Source organism: Melanostigma gelatinosum, assembly GCF_949748355.1.
Source record: "Melanostigma gelatinosum genome assembly, chromosome: 7".
NCBI classification, from domain to species: domain Eukaryota; kingdom Metazoa; phylum Chordata; class Actinopteri; order Perciformes; family Zoarcidae; genus Melanostigma; species Melanostigma gelatinosum.
Genome location: NC_136640.1, coordinates 7,238,640 through 7,257,292, shown reverse-complemented (window position 1 = coordinate 7,257,292; position 18,653 = coordinate 7,238,640). Strand labels below are relative to the sequence as shown.

Genomic DNA, 18,653 nt, shown 5'->3' with positions numbered 1-18,653 from the left:
AGTGGCACACACACACACACACACACACACGGAAAAATGAATCTGAAACAGAGCAGTGCTTTATTCGTTATATCAAAAATAATCAGCTCCCTTCAGCTCCCTATGATAACCAACGTCACCGCCTCCTTTCCTCTGGTCTAACATCCCTGCTTCTCAATATCTGGTGGTTTGGCCTGAACACTCGAGTCCTAAAAGGTAGATTAAAAAGCAGCAGGGAAGATTGGGCCCGTTTAAGTGCGAGATTAAAGCGCTCCATCTTAAAGAACGCGCAATCACAGTGAGGCTATTTGTGGCGATTCATCAATGCACCGAATCATCTGCTCCTGTCTTTAGAGTTTCAGTCACTATAACAGTTGTTTGTGATGCCTTTTTTTGTGATGTTTGTTATTGATTCATCCATCACCAAAATACACACACCGAAGCAGACGCTTGTCTATTTTTAGCCAGGCTTGCAGCTTGCTCTACGGAAGGCAATGTTGGTCGGCGGACACTTTTGTCTCGATAACTACATTCATGATGCCCTGAAGATGAATCTGAACGATCTCTGACTTTTTATTTAGTGCCACCAACAGGTCAACACTTCCCACAAAGTCAACACTTATTTACAAGCTTCATTTTGTTGTATTAATAACTGTATTCCTGTTAGCAGCTGTAAAAGAGTATGGGTTAGTGTAGCTATCGTCATGTAGGCAGACCTGATTTTGAGATTGACCAAATTCTTCAGCAATTAATGTTTAATGTACAGATGTGAGGTATCCTTGGTTGTTTTTTTGAGACACGTTAATGCTATACTTACATCTTATTCAGCTCCAGGCTGCAGACTTTAGTCTTCAAACTAAATGTTGTCATACATCCACCAACAATTAAAAGGTGCACTCAAATGTAAGTGCATTCATATTTACGTTCAAACCTTCTGTCCCAGGATACATCCTGCAGTACTCAGAGGACAACAGTGAGCAGTGGGGCAGTTTTCCCATCAGCCCCAGTGAACGCTCGTACCGCCTGGAGAACCTGAAGTGCGGCACCTGGTACAAATTCACTCTGACGGCCCAGAATGCAGTGGGGCCAGGGCGCATCAGTGAGATCATTGAAGCTAAGACCCATGGGAAAGGTAGGAGGAACAGAATTTGTCTGCTACATTTCTCTGATAAATGACATCGTGTAAGATGATTCATTCATGTCATGTTCCCTACGCGATATTGCAAACTTCTCTAATAACTCTAGAGGTGGAAAGAATAAAATTAGGAAAAGTAATATTTTCTTTTCTCAGCCACTGAAATTTGATGACATTACACGATTGATCGTAAAAACTCGTCACTCAAAACTCACTAAATAGTGACAAATTTCAGGGGTAAAAGTGATTATACCCCTGATCCCCTAACTCATCTTCCTCTGTACTAAGTTGACTGGTATTTATTTATTATTTGACTTTATTTATGACATTTTTTATGTTGTTCGACTGGGAGACATTGAGCCAAACTGTGATCTTAAACTCTGAATCAGCCGCTCTATCCATCTTCTCCTCAGAGCCGCAGTTTGCCAAAGACCATGAACTCTTCACCAGCATTAACTCCACCAGGGCCAGGCTCAACCTGGTTGGCTGGAACAACGGCGGCTGTCCGATCACCTCCTTGATCCTGGAGTACCGAGCAGTGGACGCGGCCACCTGGACCACTGCCCAGCGCACATCGCTGACCAAGAGCTACATCCTGTACGACTTGCAGGAGGCGACCTGGTACGAACTGCAGATGAAGGTCACCAACAGCGCCGGCTCAGCAGAAAAGAGGATCACCTTCGCTACTCTCAATGCTGACGGAAGTGAGTTTGGATTCAACAGATTGTTGCACAGATAGCGAGGATCATTGGATCAGGATGGAATAGAAGTGTAGCAACTCAGTGGTCATTTAAAAACGTTTAAAAAAGTCATAAAGTCTCTCCAAACTGTTAAATTTGGGCAAATGTGTCAGTTTAGTTGGTTTACTCTTAACATTAATGACATGGAACAAGTATAAAACCCAACTAAAAGGGGTACATTAGCTCTCTCACAAAGTTTGGAAGCAAGGCATCGCTTTGTTTCACATCAACACACAATCAAAAGAAGAAGAAATAACCAGTTAAAACAGTGTATCGCCCTTTATTATTGGGGGCAACTTTGTTTCAGCACGAAGTGCCCCTCTGCAGTTCTGCTGCAGTGTGTTTTCAAGAGTATATGGGATTTGAGACGCTTTTGTCAGCCTTTGTGCAAATTGACAGGTATTCAGACGACTCGGCGGAGAAAGAAAACAGGGACGGTCTTCAGATTCTCCGCGGGCCATGGTGTAGCTTCATTTGCCTTGGGCTACGGATTGTGTCAGTCATGCACAAAGGAAGTGTTTAAGCTGTAAGGAAGGCTCGTGGACGATGAGAGCTCTGTGCTACACTCCAGACTATTCATTCATTTCCTTTGAAGGGTTTTGCCGAGACGTGTTAGCTGCCTGTCAGGATGTAATGTGTGAGTGGATGTGCTTTTGCTGTTGTCAGTGCGTCTATAGCTCAGCTCTGCACAGCAGACTAAAAGGACGTATTCAGTCTCCTACAAACTTGGTGCTCCTACTATGACTAAGGAGTCGGCATAGTATGGTATGAAAATGAATGTTACCCTGGCCAAAATATTAGATTAGATTAGATTAGAAAACTTTATTAATCCCCAGTGGGGAAACTCTTTTGCCACCCAAAAACTCATACAGACGACACAGTCCACACACAGTACACAACAACACAGACAAAAACATATTACAAAGGATAAATAACACCAGACAATGCCATACAAAACATGATCGACATCAGAAAGATAAAAACCTCTAAAGGTGTGCATTAAATATTAAGATATTTGCGATTCATGTCATTATCCCGATCATCATCAAAGTATGCTTAAAACCTTTTACCTCACATTTTGTGAAGAAACAAATATGTTTATCGCATCACAGATAGGACACACGTCTTTCAATGAACATCCTTTTTAGGAAAAACAATCTTATCAATCTCATAACAATCAAACAATCTTAAATATGGTAATCATATGTTTCTTGCATGATAAGATCAATTACAACGAAAACTCACCACGATCAACTTATTGTGAGTGTTTTTTATTGTGATCTGTGATAGAAATCCTCGATCGTCCTATCACTACCGAGGAGAAAAATACATTGCAACAGTGGAGTTAAGGAAAGGGAAGTCATTAGGATCACAAAGCAGTGATCCAGTTAGTGTGAACAACAATATCATCAAACCACATCAATGAAGCAGCAGAGGGCTTGACTCCACCGACCAATCAGGGTTTGCATGCGAGTGTGTTTATCTGTCTACATGTGGACCAACCAGAATGCTTTTTTAAGATGTGTAGATCGGCTAGAAGCAACAGATGAACACGACGATAAGGCTCTCGATGTCCCTCTAATTGCTCATTAATGTCTGAACGTCTTCATTTCTAAGGTACCATCCCTCCCCTGCTGAAAACAGGAGATCCCATCTCAGACAACATGTCCGGCAGCGGAGGTCTGAAGATGGTGGTGACCATCACCTCTGTTCTCGTGGTGGCCGTACTGGTCTTCATCATGCTCATGGTGCTGAAGAGGAGACGGAGGGAGCAGAGGCTCAAGAGACTCAGAGGTGGGTTGAGCATCAAATTGCGGTTTATTCCGCATGAAGTGCGTCTCCTAATGCTTAATACGAAGAAACTATTTCACGATATTCAGTCCCCGAGCACATGCGCATCCTGTTTACATTCATGTTGCGTTGCCTACACACATCCAGTCCATGAGCGCCACCATGTAATTAAAATCGTTTTATGCTCGACTGCATCACCGTTAAACTGTGTCAAAATAAAGCTGGGGCTAAACTTTGCTGAGTAGTTGTCTCCTCAGGACAAACACACCATATTTTAATTTTTCCAACTCTCAATTTAACAATGCGTTCGTTGCCTTTTTCTAAGTGGAATTGTCAGTGATTGTACAGTATGTCCGGGGCTGTAGCTTATCAACTCGGACGGTACTATTATGGTATTAACGAGCTCTTTGCTGACTTCACAGATGCCAAAAGCCTGGCAGAAATGCTGATGAGGTACGTATGCGTAATTTTAATTCATGCCCGCTGTTTTCCTTTACGCAGCGACCATAAATCACAATGTAGACCAGAGTTACAGTATCTATCAGTAAGAATCTCATATATATGCTGTCCCTCTTGCCTCCGAACAGCCACTTATCAACTTAACTGGAATTGAATTAGCATTTCTGCGATACAATGCAAAACCACGCAACTGAAAAGTAATGACATTTTCTCATTTGTCTGCTCAGTAAGAACACACGGACTCCAGACACAGTGAACAAGCAGCAGCAGACACTAAGAATGCACATCGACATCCCCAGAGCCCAGCTCCTCATCGAGGAGAGGGACACCATGGAGACAATCGGTAAGACCCTCGACGTGAGACCTCTTACTCTTCATGTCACCGTATCCATTATACGTATGACTGACGTAATTGTTTCTTTTCCTACCTCTGTCTTTTCTTCCTTCCTGCCTCTCCCCTCTTTCCCTATTATTTATCCCTTAGATGACAGGTCCACCGTGCTGTTGACAGACAACGACTTCGGGGAGACAAATAAGCAAAAATCCTCCACAGTGACCCACACAGTCCACTACCAGTCTCTGTCCCAGGCCACCGGACCACTGGTGGACGTGTCCGATGCCAGGCCTGGAACCAGTGAGTCCCATCACCGTCAGTGCCCAACATTTATTTCCTTTTACCACTAATATTAATACTAGTCCTGTGTTACTAACAATAATATAATGTTGTAAAAGTCTCTTTTTATTTGGTCACTCTGCAGTCAGGAATCGAGAACGGCCAATTTTCCTCCTGAATCGACATAGTTTTATTCTCGTAGATGGATGTCCTTTTAAAAGAAGTTTGCCTCAGCACCGTAAAATATGAACACTGTTAATAGCATTTCATTGGACATTCGTCTGAGTTACATGCGAGGCGAACAGCCTTTCCACCTTGTCTCAGCTTAATCGTAGACTGCCCTCATACAGCATGCTTCCAGCAGTGAGATTACAAAGACACCGCAGCCGTGCTGCAGAGCGGCCTCCGGGCTTCTGGTGTTCGAGCTCCGCTGAAGCAGAACAGATGAAGAGTAGCGATCCCCCTGCCTCTTCTTGACACGTCCTCACCTGATTGCCCAGCTCCAACTGGCCAGTTGGAGCTGAGTGCACACATGCACACTCACACAATCACGCACACACTCGGATTGCTGGTGCACTGAAATTATTTTGTGCAGACGGTGCAGAAAGTGGATATTTTCCCACACGAATAGGCCGATACTATTTATAATATTCACTTTTTGTAATCGTTTCATGGACACACAGGTTATCTTGTGCTAATTGAATGGTTTAACATTTAAATTCTGCATCTAATTTTACAGTGAAGTTTCCTACAAAAGCACAAAATATCAGTTCAACAATCTTCTAAATATCACCAGAAAAAACTTTCTTCCATGAGCATAGCATGCTTTTTAAGTTTGTTATCTGCCATCAACAGTATGTCCACATCTGTAACACACACATACACACACACACACACACACACACACACACACACAGCGAAGTAACTTGTGCACAAGGGCATAAAGTGCACAGAACAAAATCACACACATGCATTGAAACACCAGCATATGATTGGTTCGTTTAACCTGGCCAGTGGGGCATGAACCCAGTTTGCTGACTCAGCCCTTTTTTTTCCTCCTCCTGCTGTTGGCCAAACACCTCCATCATTTCATCCCTTCGTTCCCCGCTGATAGGATTACTGTCTGACCGACTACAATTACCAGCAGCATTCTTCTCTGCACAGATCCAATCCAGGCCTTTTCCAAAGGGTCTCACTCTGATTTGGCCCAGCAGTGAACAAAGCGGCAGCCTGTCTGGGTCAGGCTGAAAATCTGACTATTTATATGTCTATATGGAGACAGTGAGAGCTTAAGATGGATGACAATGTCATTCCAGGGAGCTGTGGGATGGTAATTTGCTGTGTTCACTGAAGGGGTGAACTGTAGATTTGTACCACAGCACAGCAGGAAATACATATATTTCCCTTCTTGTTCTCCGTTCCAGCTATAAATCGTGTAGCTTTTGGTTACTGATGAGCCACATCTAAACATCTATTTGCATATGAGCTGTTAACTTTGTCTTGCAACTGAAGGTGGGTGGATTCCTAAATTAGGCCCCCAGCTGCTGGAGGAAAATTGCATTTGTTTGTTTGTTTGATGCCATCCCTAAAGATTTGTATTCTGCACAATGGTGACAGAAATATGTTATTCCCATTCAATGATTTACTGAGTCATTGTAAAATAAGATACTCCCCCAGAGACTAACTCAACCCTCATAATTCAATTTTGAAAGACAAATTTGAAGGAATGCAATTTATACAATCCAATGCACATTGGCGTTGTGCTTATGAATGGAATAATGATTGACTGTTTTATTCAAGCACTGAAATGTATTTATTCATAGAATAAATGCTGTGACTTGAATTTCAAGCTAGATCCCAGACAAAGAGAGTCCTTTTAAACGGTAAAAGTGCGAGTTAATGTTGTGTCAGAGGCCTTAGACTGATATTCTATCAAGTGAAAAATGGAGCAGCTGTTATTTGCTCTGTTCACCCACAATCCATCCTGTTCTCTCCTCACCAGATCCCACTGCCAGACGCACTGCCAAGGCTGGTCCTGTCGCGGCACGGAGCCGCTACGCCAGCCAGTGGACCCTGAACCGGCCGCACCCCACCAGCTCCTCCCACACCCTGACCACCGACTGGAGACTCCCAACGCCACGCGCCACCGGATCTGTGGACAAGGAGAGCGACAGCTACAGTGTCAGCCCCTCTCAGGACACAGGTAGAGTCGAGCAGGGTGACCATCACAGCGTTCCAGGAACAACATGGAACTCACAGCCTTTTCAATAAAAAATATGTAATTAATGTTAGAACGTTGTGTGAGACCGAAATCATGTTGCTTTAGTGACATTGGCAAGTGTGGTGGCGATCTGCATGACTGTCACACGGGGCTCTGTGCCATCCAAAACACATTGCCAGTAGTTTTTTCCTTTTGAAAATGCGTACTGTTGACTGAGGCTACAGGGTGTGAATCCAACTAGCCTACGCCTCGTCCCTCTTTCTCTCGAATACTTTTTCATCTATGTCTGTACTGTATTACACCACATTAAAGCACCATGTAAACAAAGCTAAACTTCAGCTGTATTTGAAAAAGTCTCGTGCTGCACTCTATGCCAATTCAACTTGTGCATCGTGACGTGTATTTCTCAGATCGTGCACGGAGCAGCATGGTATCAACTGAGAGTGCGTCCTCCACCTACGAGGAGTTGGCAAGAGCCTACGAGCACGCCAAGATGGAAGAGCAGCTCCGCCACGCCAAGTTCACCATCACCGAGTGCTTCATATCCGACACTTCATCCGAACAGATGACAGCAGGGACCAACGACTATACTGACAGCGTGACCTCCAGCACGCCGTCTGAGTCGGGCATCTGCCGCTTTACCGCTTCGCCGCCCAAACCTCAGGATGTCAGTCGGGTCATGACCATGGCCGTGCCCAAGGCACACAGACCTGGTGAGCATTCAACCTTGTATTTCTTCTACAATCATTGAGCAGCCTCTCTGTCCCCCTTTCCATTCCAACACGAAGTAAAAACAAATCTCAATCTCGCTTTCAAGTTCACTTTCTACAGCAAACCAGTCGATCACAGGTTCATTTGCCTTCACTCACACCTCTCTCACTTGTGTCGTTCGATCAGGAGGTGGACGAGCCCTGAAGTGCATTCTTTGGAAAAGCTTTTGCCAACAATAATAGTTTATGAGTTTTAACATTACTGAACAATTAACACAGGGACAAAGAGATTTTTGTCTTAAACACTTTTTTCAATAATTGATTAGCAGTCTGTGAGACTTTCCCTTTTTTTACTTTAGTGTCACACATTTTTACAGATGTCAATAATTTAGTCTCCTTGTTTCAAGCTCAGGTTGTAAGAAACTAGAAGGTATCACTTTTTAGCAGTTTAGTAGACACGGTTGGTGGCCACCATGGCCTATACTTCCAATATAATTGAATCAGTTTTCAATCCTGGTGTGCATCACATTCGTCTTCAGACCGCTGTTACTTACAGTATAGTCACATAAACGCTTGACACATTACACGAGAATCTTAGTGGAAGCGTTCTGTGGCCTTCTGTGGGTGTAGCTCCTCGTGTTTCTCCAACTTTTAGAGCCTTATCACAGTTAGCAAGCACATCACACATCATGAGCGAGGATTAGGAGATTCAGTTCTTCCAAAAGCTTTTTATTTTTTAGAAAACTTTTTTTTGCCGGTAAATGGTGTTATTTTGGAAACTACATGAAGGCTCTGTCTCAAAAGTCTTTTGTGACCTCCGCAATTTGAGGAAACCTGCTGCGCTGTCCTGCGCTCTCCTCTGCGCTTATAGTCGTACCTTACGTGACCCTCTGCTCCTCCGGGTAGCCCTCCAGATCAATTACAAGTCCCGGCAGAGCGTGCCGACGAGCTGCCGACCGCACACACAGAAGAAGCGCAGACATCCAGAGAGACGGACACACGTACACAGCTCATTCGTCATCCCATCTGCTGGCATGTTATAGTGTGTCTGGGGTCCCCAAATAATTGGAATAATGTTGGAGGCGTCCCGTACTAGGACTAGAAATATAGGTCTGTGTGCACAATACACAGTTTGATCAGACAAGGGTTGAGGCCATCAGATCGGCTTCTTGAGTTTCAGGCCTCATTACGTTGTGAACGTTTGTGCACGAGAAAGCAGACTCGTATCACAAGTTCAACGGGGGGGGGAGAGAGGGCAACTAAAGGCCATCTGCCAATCTTATCTGAAGCTATTGTCACTCGGTACAAAACACCACTTAAGTGCCACAGTGGAGTTCAGTGTAATACCAGACACTTAGGCTGGTGTGGCATCGCAGAGTGCTCTGCTACTCTGGTGTCAGTTACTTTGGGGGATACATTATAGGCATAAGAATCAAGCTGCCTGGCCTCTACGGTTTCCGTGACTGTTTTGACATTGCACAAAAAAAACATTATTTGTGCTCATATCGAAAGTTCGGTTTAAGCAGGAAAGTTGAAGGCATATTTCTTAAGTCGTGAGTGAGTCAGGCACAAATGCGTATTATATATTTTCATTTGAGTGTTAGCGTTTTTTAAGCTTTTTTTAGCCGTGTCAAATGTTATGTTTCAGCTGACTCTACAGCCAATGAACTGTAAAATGATAGGATTGTGGTTTTTACGAGAGGCGTGCAGCAACTCTGACAATTCACAAGTGCCCAGATACCGTAAGGGCCAGCTGCATTTACACGTAACATTTTAATCACAGGATCTCAGGGGCTTAAAAGAGAGTAAGCCTTTGTAAAAAGCTGTCCTGACCAATTGTTCCTTCCAGTGACAATTTGATTCTGCATATGAAAAGGCTGAGTGTTTATTTCTCGTTAACTAATCCTTCCAATGGGAAGACTAAATAGCCACAAGTATGTGGAAACAACGGAAACACGAATATTATGGCCATTAGTGATTGTTGAAGACCTCATTTCAAAACAACGGGCATTGATATTATACAAGGGAACATAACATATAGTCATTTCACCCAACGTTCATGTAGAAATATTGAACAGCCCAAACCATGCGAAACATCCCAGACCAAAAGCACGTATGAGTAAATGGAGTCCATCTACTTTTTTAAGTCATTTCATCACTTTTCACCTCCATAATCTATAGGAGAAGTAAATGTTCTCTCCTAACTAGAGTGTCATACAGTATTAATCTATTGTAACTCAGACCCGGTGTGGAGCAGTTTGACTGACAGCTTCAGCCTCGTCTCCGTCTCTGTTACATCTGACTGACCTGGACCGACCTCACCTCAAAGGCAGCTTCTCATTCATCTCTCTCTCTCTCTCTCTCTCTCTCTCTCTCTCTCTCTCTCTCTCTCTCTCTCTCTCTCTCTCTCTCTCTCTCTCTCTCTCTCTCTCTCTCTCTCTCTCTCTCTCTCTCTCTCTCTCTCTCTCTCTCTCTCTCTCTCTCTCTCTCTCTCTCTCTCTCTCTCTCCACGTGACCACCTGACAAACTTGTTATTACGACAGTTTATTTATTGGCTGCTCTTCCTCTTCAGTGCCTCATAAGAGCAAATCCATGGGGTCTGTGTCCCATAACCGCTTGTTCCCTTTTACGGCAGTGCTGGTAATTATTACAGGGCTACAGGCAGCGGCCTTCTTGTGATAGGCCTGTAAATATGTTGTTGTGTGTATCTGAACGACACACACACACAAGATAGAAATACCGAAGATGCATCAGGCACTTACTCAGATTCACGGCTTGGTGAGAATTGCTGTTTGGTTACACATACTGTCCCGTTACTGTACAATCTGCAATTTACCGGCTGATGAATTCTAAAACTACATTTCTAATGAGCTCCCACAGAAACACTTAAATCTATATTTAATTCAATCAACACTCCGAGCCATTCATCATCTTTGCTGGCACTAATCGGGCTTATTATAAAACACGGTAAATTATTCATTCTTCTCCCCATGAACCCAGAAAGCAATTCTCTTCACATGTTGGAGGCAATCTGCAGACGGCCTCGTCCGTGCCGGCAGTAACGCTGAGTAGCTGGCACGTAGCTCGCGTTCGCGTACATGCGGCATATACTTGTGCACGTGCCGGAGCGAGAGCGCATGTGTTGAAAAGTGATCGTAGCGACGACTCGCACGCCTGTCCTCTGAATGATCTATGACCTCTGGTCCTCTGAAAGACGAATGTGAAGATGAACGTGAAGATGAACTAATTTGTTCTGTTAAATATGTAATCCAATGAGTAAAAGGGATACAATACCAAATTTAAAATCTCTCTCTCTCTCTCTCTACCTCTTATCTAACGCTTCAGACGATGACTTAAAGATTGAAGAGACGGTTTATAATCATGCTTCATCACTCAGTTAGGGTATGAAATCTGACCTGGTTTATCTGGCTACGGGCCTTTACAAGTTATTCTGGTTCCTAATGAGACTCCAGTTCTTCTTCTCCTACAATGCAACTAAACTTGCAGCAAAAGGTGTTTGATACAACCAAATGCAAGCAAGAATTTATAGAGTATATATAGATGAAGACCCTCATTCAGGTTTTTCACGTTAATAAAATATATCTTAATCATTGCATGAGTCCCTGTCAGATAGCTTGTAACATTGTAATGTTCAGCTCCCTATTACATTATGTTCTGCACATTTTTTCCTGATAGCGGCTATTCAATCAAATAGATTCACACTTGGTGGAACGTTGGTATTACATTAAAATAATAGTTACGTGAGTCATAATCGCAGAAGGGCCCGAGGTGAGCAAATGTAACAGTGTGAATGGATTTTCAACTCTCTATGCCGTTAATTTAAGCGGAGAGGAAGGAGCAATACAAATGGAGTCTGTGGAGAAGCTCAGACCCGGTAAGGAGCACACACTGTACACAGTGGGGATCCCACAGAGTCTGTGGGGGCGAGACTCTCTGGTGAATATAACTATGGAACCAAGCTGACCAACAGCAACAGTGAGGGGCAGGGGAGGCCTCTGTCGTCTGAAAATATACTGTTTGCAGTCATACAGTCTTGGTCTTATCAAAAAACAAACCCTGTAAGCTACCTGCGCAGCACCAAACAGCAGCCAGTCACAGTTAGTGATGAGCTGGTGAACATGGTGGTGTATTTATCAGCTAAAAGAGGCAGAGATTTCCCTCAGGAGATGGTGGAGACCAAAAACAGAGCTAAATGGATGCATTGTTACATTTTCAGATGTACCAAGTCCTTGAGTCGGCTGGATGTGTAAATAAGAAACCGTTTGGTCCCAATGTTTCCAATGAAAACGATCTGTAGTGACCAATCACAGCCATTCAGTCTAGCTTAATAGGGTGACATCATTGTTGCCCCCAGGTGGCCAAAGAAATCAATCCACTCTGCTAAGTATTTTCATTTCTGTCCAACCACAGGACAGAACATCACTGTGCATGGAGACAAACTGTAATTGAACTGAACCTTCATTCTCTCCTGTTTGTCTCCTTCTCCCAGGAGGGGAGCTGGTTCACCTGCCGCCTTACCTCCGTATGGACTTCCTGTTGAATCGTGGCGTGCCACTGGCAGCCCGAGGTGGAGGGGTCAGCAGCAGCAGTGGCAGCAGCAGCAGTGGAGGTGGTGGAGGTGGTGGAGGAGGAGCAAGTGGAGTTGGTGCTAAGGGGGAGACAAGAGGAGTGGGAGGAGCTGGAGGAGGAGCCATGGGCCAGATCTGCTTGGAACCCCAGAGAAGCCGTACGCTGAAGAGGCCTCCTCCCATGGAGCCCACCCCCATGGAAGTGCCGTCGCCCAGGGAGGTGCAGCAGTGGCAGCCAGGAACTGCCTCCACCCTCCCCCACAGGGATGTCCGGGAGAGGGGAGAGGCCCGGGGTGAGGTCCGGGCAGAGGCCCCCTCCTCGGGAGACCTAGCCCAAGCACAGGCTGCCAAGCTCAGCACTTCCCAGGAGTCCCTGCTGGACTCTAGAGGACACCTGAAACAGAGCAACAACCCCTATGCCAAGTCTTACACTCTGGTATAACACTGGGACACACACCGGACTGCTTCAGACAACAGGACTACTGCAGGAGGAAGGACAGGAGACAGACGACAGGCACAGGATGGACAGTTTACCACAACAGAAATTGTTGTACATAGAGACGTTTCCGACATGCGTCTGAAGTGGATGCTTTTCTTTGAGTCTGTCTTTCTTTCTTTCACTCTTTTTCTTTCTTTCCTCTCTCGCTCTTCTCTGTTGCTTTCACACGTTTCATTCTCTCACACCTTTCGCTCCTCTTCTGATGAATTTTTTTATTTTCTACTTGAGTATTCTTTTATTCTAAAGTGAAAACATATGAGGATTGCCAAAATGATTTATTTAAAATTTGAGAAAGAGAAAAAAAATACTGTTGAATTTATATTAAGGACAATTATAGTCATTATTATTATTACTATTATTATTACATAAAAACAGAAAATATCTAAAAAATAAAATTAAAAAAACAAGAAGGGAAAGGGAGGAGGAGGAGGACTATGGAGCACTCCGCAGGAGAACATTGCTTTCTTAATTTATTTTTATTTTATTGTCGCAGTGTGATGAAATCTGTGATTGGGTAACTGAGGGGGTTTTTAGCACTACAAGGAGCCAATAGAGGAGAAGAGGAGTGACGCCGGACACGACCGCCAATGCTGACCAACCGTAATGTTTTTCAACCTTTCTGACGACTGCATGGCGACTGATCAAATGACAATTAATAGGAATGGCTGGATATCCAAAAAAAAAGAGAATTTTTGTCACACTATGAAATTATAAAATGTGAATATATATAAAGAGATCACTTTTATTTGTGGATATTATGGGGAAAATGATTTGGTTAATAAAGTCCTTAGTCATGTTTGCACACATCTGACTTTGATTCATGTCGGTGGAGCCAAACATCCGTCCTGCCATACGTCCCACTCACCCACATTCTGCCTGCGCCTTCCATTCAAACCCGTCATTTACAGAAAAACACGGTAGTCCCAGTAGGCAAGACTGGAAATGGACCGTCCTCAAATCTAAGACTCATAACTAACTGTTCAATTTGCCCTCAGAAATCATGCTAACAACTGGCATGTGGTTAATATCAAATTCACTTTGCCAAAGTACCTGATTTTGATGTATAAGTCAGAGGTTCCCAGTGTTTTTGGCTTGTGTCCCCATTGCTACAGGTTTAATGAGGCGTTTACACTGTGTGAGTGATGCCTCCCTTCTTAGATTGTTCAATTTATGAAGCACAGGTTAAACGATCCAGCAGTTCACCAGAAAATAACACAGAAAAGCCTCAATACATACAGTATGTATATATATATATATATAAGCATCTTTTTATGTTGCAGAATATATTTTTTATTTAATTCTGCCCCGTTAATCATGTCGTGGTTCCTCAGATTCATATCATCACTTCTACTGATTCAGACCTTTTTGTTTTTGCAGCAGTTTCAGTCAAAGTGCATCACTTTTCCCTTCAGCACTGATTCCTCTTTATTTCTGAACTCACTCGGTTTCTCCCTCTTTTTTTCTCTCCATTTTCACATATGAGAGCTCGTCGCCACAATACTCTCAAGTTAGTGCGACCTGTCAAACATTGTTGTCCAACTGCTAAAAGGGCAACTGTGGCGGTCCGATACATCTCAAACCTGATATTCCACAACTAAGCGTAGTATAAAGAGACAGTCATTGATTAAGCATCACACGTGTCATACTTCTTGAACATTTACAACAGAGAGCTTCAGTTACTGGGGGCTTGGAGGGGTCTAATCAAAGAGTTGCATTATGGGAAGTGCAGCATTCAGTGTTTTGGTGATTCAGGGACTAAAAGCCAGTGTTTCTCTGCCTTTTTTGACTGATACTACACTTTACATTTCCTCCTGATCATTCAGTTTGGAATGTTAATATATTTTTAACAATAGTTTTCATTTATAAAAGCAGACTTTGCTTCAACATAGATTCAGCAATAAGCTTTTAATACGACTTGTTTGAAGGGATTATCTTGAGAACTTCTATTTATTTCTGTGTCAAGTGATCGACAGCAAGAGAAAAGTTAATACTTTCATTTTATCAACATACAGACACAATCTGAGCTCAAGCATCACCGACCCTGTCATATTCACCGAGCAGGATTACTGCATCCATGTGTGGAAGTTGTTTTCACGCACAAATGAACTGCAGCAAATGGAAAGATGGTGAGAGGGGATTTCTCCAGAGGCATAAAAACAGGTTTGTATTGATGCAGCCATCAACAGATGGCGCTGTGCAGTCACTAAAATGAGTCCATTTGCTGCTTACAGGGAGTGAGCTTGAGGACTTTGAGTAATGGAAAGAGATGGTTGAACACCAAAACTATTTGTATCAACCTGGAGAGAGACATCAAGGGCAGCCCGGCAGTCTGTTTTCCGGCGTGTTGTCTGCCATTTTGCAAGAGCACACCACCCTGAACACAGTGAATTATTCATGCCTGCACTGACACAGGATCCTATATCAGGTTCACTCTATCACACTCATCCCCACAGCACCCGACAATGTGGATGAGACAGCAGAGGCAGGGCCGAGACTGCATGTGTACACTTAGATATACATATCGATAAAAATGCGCTGCAATAATCTTTTGGCAAATCAATGCCACCGATGTAGAATTAAGTATTTCTGTTGCCTACCAGAAAATAAAAAACATTATTTTATCGTTAGATGGTGTCAGAGAGAGGAAGCAAATGTTGCTGCATGCACCAAGGAAAACTTCATGCAGTTGGTAAAAACTATTCCAAGAAAATGGCCACACTAGAGATACAGATTTACTGTGAGCGAATTACAATGATTGCAGTTTCTTTCTTTTTATTTATATATATATATATCTGTGCACTCCCCTCACTGGTGTGAGGTAGTATAATGAAGATAGATGGGCCGCATCACACTGAGGAGACTTTAGTTGCCCTCATACATTAGGAAGAGGCAGGACTGAGTGCTGGTGTGTGACTTGCCTCCTGGCTGCAGGCTATTATCACACCTCCCACCAGGGAGGGAAGCTCTGAGATAAGAAAAATGGAAAGAGGAGTTTTTCAAATCGAATAAGATTGTACAATGGTCCCCAAACCTATTTATGCCTGATGTTGGCCTACCCACTGCTCTGTCAGTTTAACTCAAGCGCCCCATTGACGCCACCTATCATATTCAAAATGAGACGTGATTTTAAGGTGGATGCCATAACTATTGATTAGCAAACATAAAAGTTAGGGGTGTAACGGTTCACAAAATTCACGGTTCGGTACGATACAGTGGAGCCACGGTTCGGTACGTTTCGGTACAGTAGAAAACTATAAATGCCAGAGAAATGTACTTGATTTTAAAATATATTTATTCATTCAAATTAAAACTTTGACTTTGAACAATGATGGAACTATACCTGAGTGACCCATCTTCTGGGGTGTCTTCTCAGCAACACATATGCATAGAAAACAAAAACTGTTCCTTAATGTTATGTACTATTGTTACTTACATCTTGCTTACATCTTGTATTGTTACTTACATCTTGCAAAAGAGATTTTTAATCTCAATGGGACTACCTGGTTAAATAAAGGTTTTTAAATTCTTTTTTTTTTATTCAAACGTATTCGGTTCGTCATGCGTACCGAACAGTGAACGTCGTACTGAACGGTTCAATACGAATACCGTTACACCCCTAATAAAAGTAGATATATTTTTTGTTATTTTTCAAGTGAAATGCCAATGTTATGGTCGGTTTAGTGTGAATTTGCACTATTAAGTTACAGCTCGAAATGGAAAAAGAAGAACGATTTATCGGTTGATTTTAGCTGCTATTTCAGCCGTTGCTAACTATTTTAACCGTTTTACTTTTAGCTAATCAGTTTGACCACAGGCTTACCCAATCAAATAAGGGAATCTATCTTCTTCGTTTGTTTTGTGAACATGATTGGTTTACTGGAGACGTCGCTCGTACATATTGGCCAATTAGAAGTCTGCAATTCCAATGTGGGCGGCGCTAATCTTTGACCGTTGCGTGTAATAAAGTTTGTGTGCGCCGCACGACGGTCGCTGTTGTCAACGAGTCGAGGTGTGGACTTATTGACACTTTATAGTGAAATTGAACATTGGCAGCTACAAAGTTACACATTACTAACACGTCATTTAAAGAGAAAATGTTTGAAAGAGCTAATGAAGCTAGCAGCACAAGTGTTAGCTGAGACACCAAGTTACATCGGGTAAATTGTAAGGATTACAGATACTAGAACCCAAAAGCACAACTCAGAGACAAGATATAAGTTCAGTTATTTTACTAGAGTTCAGGCAGGGTCAAAACCCGGAGGTCAGTCAAAACAGGCGAACAAATCCAATAAGGGCCAGGCAGAAAACCAAGGTGGAAAACAGGCAGACAGGGTCGGAACAGGCAGATCATGGACAATATAAGACAATACACAAGACAACCTGTCAGGGAACAAGTGCCAGTGAGGGGATCTAAATAGTGAGGGCTAATGAGGGAATGGGCTGCAGGTGAGATGGGTGTGGAGGAGCAGGTGAGGGGAATGAGAGATGATGGGGTGTGAATGGTAGGATCTGAAATGACAGGAGAGTTAGTGAAATAAGCAGACAGGATGAAAACAAATTAATATGAAGGAGAATTCGTGTCACCTTTTCTTCGTCCAAACGTCCAATAACACCTTGACGTGTTTTCTACAACGAACGGGATCAAAACGCGTCTCCGGTCATCAGCGAACAACTGGATTTTACTGTCACAAGAACATGATGTGGCAGATTATTTGGATAACGATGAAATAATCGAGATGTTCAACTCCCAAGATACACGCATGCACCTACATGCAAGATGGCAGCGCCTCCCTCACAAAGCCGTCCAAGGTAAGTTAAAAACCTACTTTCATGCCCATCAGGGCCGTTGAATGATGAAGACCATGGTCCTCATTGGAGCTGATGGTGAAGAAGTCACTGGCATGTATAAACCTGCTTGGATGGTGTTTGTTTAGGTCTGGTTGGTTTTCTTTGGCTTCGTTGTTTAGGTTAGATTAGGTTTACTCTTAATAATAATCAAATGCATGGAAGAGCCTATTAAGCCTGCAGTGCTCATGATTTGGTAGTAATATTGATACACTTTAAATCTATTTCAACCATTTTTACGCACTCTCAACTGTAACATCTGCTGCTAAGCTGTGGTGTTTAGCAACCTCTTATTTTAATGTGAGGATTACATTTCTAAAACCAAATCCTAATTTCCATCTTTCAAATGAGCTTCCATGTTCCTGTCAGGTACCTCTGGGAGTCGGTTCCTTTTGACTGTCCACCGAGGAAACCAAAGCGTGCCGTGTTGTGTCAAGTGTGCAGAAGCAGGCTAGGAATAGACCAGCGTCCTCCCTACTGGCTTTCATAATGAGGTGCCTGAAGAGTTGGCAGGAGACATGAGGGTAATTTAGAGAGCATGAAACGGAAGGACTTTCCCCCTGTGTTCCCACAACACTCCCCTAATCATTATATTTCTTCTCTGCCCTGTGTTGACCTCCATCTCCTCCTCTCTGTCTCAGATTGCTCTATTGATCCAGTTGCCCGTCTGCCCTTGTCCTCAGTGAAGGACTTGAGGAGTTGTTTCTGACAACAAAAATATTTCCCACGAGGTTCCTTGTTGTCAGATAGGGCAAACAGACATGTTCACAGCAACTGGTCACCGCCACACTTATTATTTGTTCCCATGGATTCATTGTGTGGATTTATTGGCTAATGCGTAGCCTCCAGTACGTAGCATTTAATCGCTGTTGCAGAACTTTCCTTTGAGATTGATGGTCAAGGAAACAAAAGTCATTAACGAGGACAGCTTCCACCTGGTGTGGTACATTCATTTCTGTTTTAATTCAGCTTCCCTTCCATGTCCGTTCAGATAAGTTCACCCTTCTCTGAGCTCTCTGCTGTCTATTACATTTGCTATTCGTGGAAAGATACAATATTTACAGACAATCAC

The 18,653-nt window shown here is 43.2% G+C and overlaps 1 protein-coding gene across 6 annotated transcripts in view; it reads left to right on the top strand.

The window, feature by feature from the left end:
* Nucleotides 1-12,923, top strand: part of dscamb (Down syndrome cell adhesion molecule b) — a 104,653-nt gene extending 91,730 nt beyond the window's left edge. Inside the window, exons 25-34 of one of the 6 annotated variants that reach the window (XM_079272175.1) lie at nucleotides 923-1,111; nucleotides 1,528-1,818; nucleotides 3,472-3,648; nucleotides 4,068-4,098; nucleotides 4,332-4,447; nucleotides 4,589-4,738; nucleotides 6,720-6,920; nucleotides 7,349-7,651; nucleotides 12,159-12,236; nucleotides 12,357-12,923. In XM_079272175.1, the coding sequence (XP_079128301.1) occupies nucleotides 923-1,111; nucleotides 1,528-1,818; nucleotides 3,472-3,648; nucleotides 4,068-4,098; nucleotides 4,332-4,447; nucleotides 4,589-4,738; nucleotides 6,720-6,920; nucleotides 7,349-7,651; nucleotides 12,159-12,236; nucleotides 12,357-12,679 (1,859 nt within the window). In that variant the 3' untranslated portion in view covers nucleotides 12,680-12,923. Of the gene's footprint in view, nucleotides 1-922; nucleotides 1,112-1,527; nucleotides 1,819-3,471; nucleotides 3,649-4,067; nucleotides 4,099-4,331; nucleotides 4,448-4,588; nucleotides 4,754-6,719; nucleotides 6,987-7,348; nucleotides 7,652-12,158 lie in introns of all 6 variants that reach the window. The other 5 variants (XM_079272174.1, XM_079272177.1, XM_079272176.1 and 2 more) reach the window with 5 other exon arrangements.
* Nucleotides 12,924-18,653: the final 5,730 nt, after the last annotated feature.